This window comes from Balaenoptera ricei, chromosome 16 (genome assembly GCF_028023285.1).
Source record: "Balaenoptera ricei isolate mBalRic1 chromosome 16, mBalRic1.hap2, whole genome shotgun sequence".
Lineage (NCBI taxonomy): Eukaryota > Metazoa > Chordata > Mammalia > Artiodactyla > Balaenopteridae > Balaenoptera > Balaenoptera ricei.
The window spans coordinates 37,757,130-37,767,808 of NC_082654.1; the positions used below are offsets into that span (position 1 = coordinate 37,757,130).

At 44.8% G+C, this 10,679-nt stretch overlaps 1 protein-coding gene across 1 annotated transcript; it reads left to right on the forward strand.

Moving 5' to 3' along the window:
- Positions 1-229: 229 nt before the first annotated feature.
- CH25H (cholesterol 25-hydroxylase) lies at positions 230-3,346 on the forward strand. The gene is made up of 3 exons (XM_059899497.1): positions 230-394; positions 1,187-1,471; positions 1,596-3,346. The coding sequence occupies exon 3, from the start codon at positions 1,998-2,000 to the stop codon at positions 2,808-2,810; it is 813 nt and encodes a 270-aa protein (XP_059755480.1). The 5' UTR covers positions 230-394; positions 1,187-1,471; positions 1,596-1,997; the 3' UTR covers positions 2,811-3,346.
- Positions 3,347-10,679: the final 7,333 nt, after the last annotated feature.

Sequence of the window (10,679 nt, forward strand, 5' to 3'; positions counted from 1 at the left end):
GAATTATGAATTGACCTAGTATAGGGGTGTGTGTGTATACATACACATAAAACATCCTATATATATCATATATTAATATATATGTTATGAATTGGACTATTACATATCCTATATTTTAGGCCCATATATTGGTCTATATTTTTGTTGTACTTATTTCCTCATAGTATATGGCTTTATATCTTTTATTTCTCTTTACATAACTTTATTTGATTTTAAATGCAAACTTCCTCAATTATTCTTTAGGTAAAATGTGGAGTACACATTTAAAATAATATGTCTCATTCTGTAACTCTGTTCCAGGCACTATACTTTTACTTCTGTAAGACCATGGCGATAATAATCTTGGCAGTGTGGCAAACCCTGCTCTTCTAAGGACTGGATGAAATCATTTCAAGTAAAACACTTAGTTAATGCCTGGCAGACGTTACACAGTAACTTTAACATTATTATTACTGTTTTCTCATTTAATGCTTGCAGTAGCCTCATGCGATGGCTACTATTGTTCTTTCCCTTTGGAAAGGAAGGGGTGATAAGAATACGCAAAGCTTCATGGAGAGAGGCGCTGGCCCCAACCTCATTGTCTGTGAGGCAAGAAGAGGCAGAGCTAGGGTTAGGAATGATCCCTGGCTTCAAAGTTTCCGTCCCAAACTTCTATCCTCTAGGCGCCCCTTGTGTCTGGCCCCCGGGTCAAACGCGGAGGTTGCTTTTCATGCAAGTCCTGGGGTCACCCCCTGCCCCCGCCCCGAGCCCCCGCAGAGCTCTCCTAGTACGACTTGCTCAGGCTCAGTCCAGGCCAGTCGACTCCTGCTGATGGTGGAGAAACGCAGAGGTGAGCGTGGCCTCGCCGGTGGGCTCTCTGAGCCTGGGATGGTTTGGGGGGATAGGCGTCAAGGACGTGGGGTAAGTTGGCGTCGCGAAGCCGGCAAGGGAAAAAGGTAGGGAGGGCGTGACATCATCTGTTCAATCAACAGACTCCCCTGAGGCTTCCAGAATGCAAAAATATTCCCTTGATTCCTCAAAGTGGGTGGTTTACTGATTTGACTGCTTCCACCCCAAATTGAGATGCAGCGGCTTTTAGCCAGATCTGGGCAGGCTCTGGATGTTAAATCCAGCCCTTGACTTTTTTTTTTTTTTGTAAAGTGAAGGTTAACAGTCGCGGTCCCCTCTCCTCCCTCCGTGCCTCCAGGTTTCCGTCGCTGGTCTGGACGACCCGCCCGCCAGGTTTTGGGGCTTCTCCAGGGGAGTCTGAGTGAGGTGGGATCTGCAGCACTCCCGAGCTGGCGGGCATAGCTCCTCAACGGAGACCCTGAAACTGGAGGAGGCTCCCGTCCCGCCAGTCGGATTTCCTGCGCTGCTCGCCGCCGCGCGCCACCAAAGACCCGCGGTTAACTCTGCGAAAGGTTAGTTTGCCGATCACTGCTGGTTACATCAATACGGCGAGAGCAGAAAGAAAAGATCCGAAATACGAAAGGTACGTCGCTTTTAAAAGTTTTTTGTTTTTTTAATGCAGTTACACTTGTATCTTTATTAAAACACATAGACGCAATTTTATGTATGTATTAAAAAACACAAGTAATTCTGCATTGGTTGCAAAGGAGCTCTTTCCGGTGATGATGGAAGTATTCTTCATCTTGTTTGGGAATGGTGAGGATCCATGAATTGAGTTGTCAAAACTCGTAGAAACGCTACGCTGAAGACCTGTGCATGGTATCGTGTGTCAATTGTACGTCAATTAAAAAATCAGAACGTAATCCTGCATGCATGGAAAGTACTGCGTGCCATTGCGTAACTGCATACATGAATGCCGATTAAATGCAGGGGTAGATGACTATTTACAGCAACTAAGCGCAACTCTGTTGGATTATTTAATTATGCAAGCTCCCCGAAGCCGGGAAAGGGAGAAAAACGGCGGCTGACATCACTCGGGGGCGGGGCCGAAAGCCCTAAGAAAAGTCGGTAGGACCCGAGCGGCAGCCGCTGCTAGACACCACCTCATCATGAGCAGCCGCAACGGCTCCGAGCTCCACGTCCTCTGCAGCTCCGGCCAGCTGTTCTTGCAGCCCCTCTGGGACCGCCTGAGGACCTGGGAGGCCCTCATCCAGTCGCCCTTCTTCCCCGTCGTCTTCTCCATCACCACCTACCTGGGCTTCTGCCTGCCCTTCGTGGTGCTGGACGTCCTGTGCCCCTGGGTGCCCGCGCTACGGCGCTACAAGATCCACCCGGACTTCTCGCCGTCGGCTTGGCAGCTGCTGCCCTGTCTGGGGCAGACGCTCTACCAGCACGTGGTGTTCGTGTTCCCCATGACACTGCTGCACTGGCTGACCAGCCCCGCCCTCCTGCCCCCCGAAGCCCCCGAGCTGCTCCAGCTGGTCCGCCACGTCGTGCTCTGCCTGCTGCTCTTCGACACCGAGTTCTTCGTGTGGCACGTGCTGCACCACAAGGTGCCCTGGCTGTACCGGACCTTCCACAAGATGCACCACCAGAACTCGTCCCCGTTCGCGCTGGCCACGCAGTACATGAGCGTCGGAGAGCTGCTTTCCTTGGGTTTCTTTGACATGATGAACGTCTTGCTGCTCCAGTGCCACCCGCTGACTGTCCTGACCTTCCACGTGGTCAACATCTGGCTGTCGGTGGAGGACCACTCGGGCTACGACTTCCCCTGGTCCACGCACAAACTGGTACCTTTCGGGTGGTATGGGGGCGTGGAGCACCACGACCTGCATCACTCCCAGTTTACCTGCAACTTCGCCCCTTACTTCACACACTGGGACAGAATACTGGGAACCCTGCGGTCTGCTCACGCCAAGTGACATGCAGGCACCCCTCCCGGCGTAGTAGTGTGTGCTGTGGTGAGGAGTGGGTGTACTTCAGACATTGTGCGTTTCACCTGAATCGGGAGAGACACACTTGAGGTTGCTTTTTTTGTTTTATTTGCTGGAAACTTATAGAGAAAATCTGATGTATTTTTCACAATCCAGTAAAGTAATTTATGTGATGTTTGTATGTCAACAATTATATTCTTGATGTGGAATTCCAGCTCACTTCAATAGCTTTGATTTCTGGGTATAAAGTATCCAAAATCACTGGCGTATTTAAATAATCTCTAAAGGGGTTTGTTTGTAGAACAAGGAATTTCACTCTGTTTGAAGGTGTCCTAGAACTAGGCTAAAATAATATATTTTTATGGAGAATCTGATCTCTGACTCTGTAAACAATGAAACATGTTCCTGCTGGGCAGTGACTAAGATTATTGCGCCTTTTTTCTTTCTTTTCATAGAACTGTATATTTATATTGAAGGAAACGTTATTTATGCTTGAAAAAAAGTAAAAAAGAACATAAATCAAACAGGTACTGGCTTCTGGCATTTTCACTGGCGTTTTGACTGATAAAAACTGAAATGAGAGGAGGGAGCTGGGATGGCAGGTGCTCGTCAGAGTCTGCATCAGCCCAGCTGTGGAAAGAGGAATCTGGCGGTGGCAGGTTTGGGGGAGGGGGAGCTTGTAGGAAAGGAGGTGGGAGAAGGGATCTGTTTGTTGGTTTTGGTCTAGAGATTTCACAGAGGGAAAAACAGTTGTTCTGGATGTGTTTTAGTTGATTTCTGTGTAACAGAAAACTGATAAAACTTACTCTGTAAAATTTTACGGAGAGATTAATGCTGGGCCACCATTGCATTATTTGGGGGGAAAGGGCTGTGTTGGGGGGATGAATAGAATTAGTGAAGTGCCTTGCTTTGCAAAACTGGTAAGTCAAGTGTGTGCTTTAAAGGAGCTGATAGATAGGGGAGGGATTATGAGTGAGCCCCCCCCTTTTCATAAAGCCATCTAATACAAACGACCATCACACATTGTCTCTGCAATCTGAGATTTTTGTATGTTCACTTTTCTTTATGAAGACGTACATGCAAACTGCATACTCCTTTCTCAAAGAAAGAAAAAAGTGAAATTTGGCCCTAGATCCCTAGTTCCTCACCTGCAAAAGGAGATTGATTGTGTCCCAGATGTTCTCATAGATTACTTGTGACAGTAAATGTGCCTATAACTGAGTGCACACCTGTCACCCATCATGTACCCCATTCTGCTGCTGCGTAATTGTTTTCATTTTATCTTTGGAACACCATTTAGATAGATAGGGTAAAGTTAAAAAATCAAGACAGTTTAGACAAAAGATCTAAAGAACGGCAGCTTTGCATGGAATTCTAGGCTCATGATATGTGCACCAAAGTATCTTGTTTAAAGATGGAAAAAAATCCATCTAAAGACTTGATATCCATACTCTGCCAAATGAACCTCCCTAGAAATATGTTTCGGTGCTCCAGACCTTTGCAAGACGCAATCAGAGTGCCTCGCTGCCCCTGTGATTTTCTCACATTCCCTCCCAATGGGCGTGCCCTCTTGGCTTCTGCTGAAGTCACCTCCTCCTCTGTCCACAGCAGGACCATGCTGGGACTTAAAGATTATATCATGAATAAAAAGTGAAATTCACAAGAGCAGGTAGTGAGGGGAAAATGCCTCACTGGAGGTAGTATGTTAGTATCATGAGCTAAACGGTGAGCAGAGAAAGAAAAGGGGGATGAACAAGCTGGTGTAGAATATATACTATTAGTTGCTTTGAGCAGCTTTAGGCATCCAAAAGCAGTCTGCAAATCTTGGATAATGACAATTTGTTACAGCTCACTCCCAGAGAATTTTTGAAATGGGTCATAATGCCTCACTGTGTAAGTGAATTTACCATTTAGGACAAATTGTACACATGGAAATTTCTTGGGTTCAGAAACACTTTCTCAGAGTTGGATGTCTTAGCAGTTTTTAATACCTTGGGGGGTGGAACTGGGGGAGTGGAGAGGATGAGCAATTTCTTGGATAGTTTTGAGAGAAGAAGAATAATGATAATAACGGAATAATGCACATTTGCATGAACTTTCTCACATTGTTTCACTTGTAACTTACAGTTACACTCTAAAGGATGTAGAATAGTTATTATTTTTTTAATTTTTATTTTTATTATCATTATTTTTCCATGTTATGGATGGAGAATTGGTATCTGCACCAGTTAAGTGACTCCGGTGACCGGTTAACATTGTTAACTGGTTAATATTGCTCCGGATGATAAAATACTAGGATTTGGAGCTGGTTCTTGAACTTAGGTCTTGTAGTGTATACTATACCTGTCTTTGGATGGTGCTTATGGTAATCTTCACAACTGCCAGTGAGCTACAAAGCCTGCAACACCAACAAATGGCCTCCCTCTGCTATTCCTCCCCTGTCAAACACAGCGTCCGCCGTGAATTCAAAGCCTCTGCTTGGCAGGGGAGAAAGCCAGATTAATCTCAGCAGGACTTGGGAAAGCATGAAGCAGGTCAAAGGCTCTGTTTTCTGTACCCCTCATTGCACATCAGGGAAGAGTACACATGCTGAAGCCAGATTGCCCCGGGAGGGGTGTGGGGGGAAACTTGACTTGGGACTTAACTAGCTGAGTGACTCTGGACAAGTTACTTAACCTCTCTGTGCTTGGCTTCCTCATCTGTAAAATGTAGTTAATTATAGAACGTACCTCCTAGAGCTGTTGTGAGAGATTTTGAGCTACTCTGTGTGAGTGCTAGGTGGGTTGGAGGTCTGGACTGTATTTGTGTTTGCTACAAATGGTGCTTCACGATGTGAGCTCCAGGACTGTACCAGGATCGTAACCTTCTGTCCACACACGTTTGAGCTCTCCTGTCTACAGGGAACCAAAAAAAGCCAAGTTTTTGATCCAGCTTTTACCAAAGCTGCTTCTTTCATCATCCTTTCAAAGCCAAAGTATTGGAAAGAGCCAGAAGTCTGTGTTTGTCTGATTCTGTTTCCTCACCTCTGAGTCATCCCACCCCCACTTCTTCTGGAGACTTTCACTCCCTATTCACTGCTATCTTCCTAACGATCAAATCCAACGATTCCCCCCCCCCCCCTTGATTTTCCGTCTCCTTGGCTTTGTTTTTAAGGTATTTGTTTCTGCTCACCAGCCTCTTAGAATGTGGTTCTTGCTTGGTTTTATTGATGTTTCTCTATGTTGTTTTCCTTCCTAATTCTCCAGCTGTTTCTCCTTCCTTCAGTGGCTGCACGCTCTCCTCAGCAGGGAGGCCAGACTCAAGGTGCTTCTCATTTTATTAAAAAATATCTATGTTGTGTGTAATGACGATCCTTCCTACCATCTTCTGGTGCACCCTCTAAATCTCCGCTTGCATTGCATTCCAGTGCACACCTGGGCACCTCTACGTGCACAGGCCATGTGAATGTGCATAAATGCACGACATATGTATACACACTGTATATGTACCTACCACGTACAAACTGTATGTCCACACACTGTTATATGGACACAGACATGCATTTGCCCACTATATGTGTGTATGTGAACGTACACAGTATATGTATGAACACTATATATGTACAAACATACTTTATACACCCTATACATTTATATATGTACCCGTAATATATACACTATATATATACATGTTCAAACGTGACATATATGTGTACATATATAGAGACATTATATACGTACATCTACCACATTATATATGCGTATGTAATATGCATATGTATCTATACAGATATATGTGTATATATATGTATATGTATATATATATACATATGTATATACAGGTATATGTGTATATATACGGATATGTGTATATATATATATACTCCTCTCTCTTTCTCTAACTACACACACACACTACCATTTCGGTCCTGTTTATCATTCATCTGTGCCCCTAGTACTATGCCTCGTTCTTGATAAATACTGGTTCAGTGTTGCGTGAATCCTGGAAGCAGTAGAAACACAGATTTGCCATTAATCATGTTTTGCTTCATTCATTCCATCCTCCATCATTAGTCCATCCTAGCTTCCTAACTAAGGCCATGCCCACAACCCATAATGTCTGTTCTAGAGAAGTTCACAGTCTCCTGGGAAAGAGAATCAGGCAAGCAAATGCATCTAATCTAATGTAGTTAGTGCTATAATGGGGGTGTGTTAACAGGTTGTTAAGGGAGCCCAAAGAAAAGACAGGTCCTTTGAACACTAGAAATCATGAAAAACTTGTATGCATTCACTGGGCGGGGTAAAGGGCATACCTGGAAGAAGAAACAGCACATAAATCAGAGAGGGATGAAATAACAGGATATGCCAGAAACATGGTGGGAAGCTCTAAGCGCTGGGTGAACAAAGAAGGAACGTCAAGGCATGTTGTCTCACCACTTGACAAGCTATTGAAGCTGCTTCGAACCGCTTGCTCGTTTGCCTGTGTCACAGGGATCTGGGAGATTGTGTGGAAAATTGCTTTGAAATGAACATTAGGCCTTACTATTATTTGTTGATTTATAATGAGTACATGGATGAATTGAAAACCGGACTTGGAAATGACATGCTAGTAAGCTTAGGTTGTATTCTTTAGGCAATGGTGGGGGACAGGGGTGAGAGTTCCACAGATCTTAAGCAAAGGGGTGATGTGATCAGATCTGGTGGAAGAAGATAACCGGCAGCAGAGAGTGGTAGTGGTGATTCCAGTTAGGACTGTTGCAGGTTCTGCCTGGATTCCAATCCTGCCTCCACCGTTTATGAACTTTGTGTGTTTGAGCAGGTTACTTCATCTAAGGCTCAGATTCCTCATCTGGAAAAAGAGGCTGGTAATACCTACTTGTAGAATTATGGTGAGGAATAAGGAGGATATTTAGAGAATTTAGCACTCTGCCCCTCACAGAGCAAAAACTGTAAATAGTAGCTCTTTTGTTAGAAGTTGTTACAAAAGGGTTGTAATTGCGGGTGTGAGATGATAAGCCTGCAGCAAAACAAGCCGAGAGAGGTGGAGACTAAGGCATAGATTTCTCTTTTAACATAAAAGTAACACATGGTCATGGAAAAATTTCAAACCTAGAGAACAGTGTAAGGTAAAAAGTAACAACCATCCCCATTCAATGAACTTACTTCCACCACAGATATAATCAAAGTTAACCCTTTTTTGGATGCCAAACCGAAAGAGAGTCATTCAGTGTCTTTTTCTCTCTCTTTCTCCCTTTCAGCTGGGATGCCTTAAGTGGTTTGCATTGAATGAATGCATTAAAATAAAAGGAAGTTAGTGTGAACAGAAGTTCTTTGGACAAAGGCCCAAGAGCATTTCCTCCTTCTAAATATCTTTTGCTTATTTCTTTTTTCTATTCCTTTTGATCACTACTCAAAACAAGAAGAGAAACTCAAGCTGTCTCTCTTCCACAGCTCACAGAACTGCCCGGGGCCAGAGGAAAAGCGAGGTTTTCTTTGCTTCCCCTTCTCACGCCTAGAGCGTTTCTTTGGTGCCTCTTACAGTGACTTTACCTTCTGCCTTCCAGCAAAGCAATTGCCTTCTCTGCCGGGGAGAAAGGTCTCTGAAAGAAGACGTCATATCTTACAGATCTTTGATTCCTTCAAGGATCTTACACTTGAAAAATGCTCAATAAATGTCTCTGGAGGGGAGGCTCCAGGGCTTGGAGTCTGAAGAGCCTGAGGTTGAGCTGCCTGATTTTCTGTTTGGGGAGAAATCACTGAATCACGCTGAACATCAGTTTCTCTCTCTGTGAAATGGGTGGAGGTTGGGGTAATAATAACTGGCATTGCCTACTTCCTCAGGCTGCTGGGATGCTCCAGGGAGATAGAGCAGCAAGTTGCTGAGTGGGTGTGGGACGATGTGGACCTTCGGCAGCTGGGCGGCACCAAGGTGCTACGGCTGCCATCTCCCTCCATCTCTGCCACGACCACACTCCTCCATGGATGGAGGGCTTCCTCCATCCAGCCCCTGCCTCTTGGACTCCATACCTTCCGTTACTTGTGTTCCTCTCCTCTGCATGCCCTGGCTCGTGCTGCCCTGCTGAATCTCAGGAGAATATAGGAGGAGAGGCGAGCTTTAGAGGGACCAGAAGTGGAGGAAGCTGGCCCCAGGGTAGCGCAGTTTGCAAAAGTAGCCGGAGCGGTAGTATTTGTGCCAGAGTCAGAAGTCGTGTCAATCTGAGACACGCCAGGAGAGGGCTCTTCTTTCTGTACCAAGGACGGGCTCCAAGCCAGGAGCTGCAGCCTGATGGATAAGTAGAATTTGGCCGCAAAAGGCTTTTGAAAGGAGAAGCCACTTGGAGTTGGACAGTAACTGAAAAGAGGTCACCCTTCACTCGGCAGTTTGAGTTCCTTGTCATGAGGTGAAAAGGAAGAGTGACCCATGCTTGGCAGTGGGTTTGATCTGCCTGAGATCCAGCATCGCTGAGGGAAGATAGCTCACATGCTGACACTGTCAAGCTCGGAGATTCTACAAATGCTAAGGCTGAGACACCACTGTCCAGTTTCCCTATTTTATGAATAAGGAAACTGAGGCTCAGAGATGGGAAGTAACTTTCCCGGGGTCACACAGCTGGGTTAGAACTCAAAGACCCGTGCTCTTCCTGCTTTTCCCTTCTGCTTCCCTCCCACCCTCTGGGTCCTCAGAGCCACTGGGGGCCGTCTCCTGCTGAGTAGCAAAAATGCAGTTACGGGGACACTGCTTAGGAATTGTTGTGATCCATATTCTTCATTAATCATTTGGATAAACACAGCATAAACAGCTCTGCTGATTTGTAGGAACTTGAGTGAAGCGTTTATTTCAAATTTTGCTGAGGTCTATTTTGCATACCTTCATGCATAGCTGGTGTGAACTTTTATTCCTGTGAACTCTGAAAATCCTGTTTTAGAAAATGTTTAAGAAAGCCTCCATGCAGTGGAATACAACTCAGCAATAAGCAAAAATGAACTCGATGCGTACAACAAAAAATATGAATCTTAAAATAATTATGCTGAGTAAAGGAAGCCAGGCCAAAAAACTGTGTACTATATGGTTCCATGTATATAAAATTCCAGAAAATGTAAATGAATTCATATGACAGAAATTCATATGACTGCAGTTGTTTGGGGGAGGAAGAGTGGCTGCAAAGATGGATCACTAAGGGGCAAAGAGAAAACTTTTAGGCATGATGAATATGTTCAGTACCTTTGGTTGTGGGACTGGTTTCATAGGTGTATACATATGTCAAAATTTATTGAATTTTATGCTTTAAATATGTGTAGTTCATTGGATATCAATTATACTAGATGATGGCGATGATGGTGATGATAAGTTAATCCAGGACCTCATGTTTTTAGTTTTAGCTTTGAAGCTAATTTAACATGAAAAAATACAGCAGGGGACTTAATGATAACATAATAGGCACACACATGTCCACGGACACACACGCAGTCTAAGACCCATCCTTTGCTTATCTGTATTCCTGACCTATCAGAGACAGCCTCAGGTGGAAAAAGACCTGTTTGAGAACCTGAAAAATCTAGACTGCTTTCTCTGAGGACCTCCCCTCCTCCCCACCCCACCCTACTCCACACACACAGAGTTCAGGAGCAGCCAATTGTACTATCTGATCCCTCTATTGTGGCCACAGTTTTCTGGACCTGGGTTGGAATCTGATCCACATCGGAATAAAAAGATTATCTTCCAAGAATTTAGGATATTAAACAAGGGGTCAAGATAACCATTTGGGGGCTACCATCTTGTGCCATGTGAATGGAGATGCAGAGAAAGGTCATCCACAGAACAAAGGGAGGATGAGTAGATTTCCAAGGAGGAGAGATGAGACACATACAGCCCTGGAAG

Bases quoted from the DNA above. Each gene is read 5' to 3' on its own strand.
- CH25H (XM_059899497.1), top strand. From the start codon at position 1,998: ATGAGCAGCCGCAACGGCTCCGAGCTCCACGTCCTCTGCAGCTCCGGC.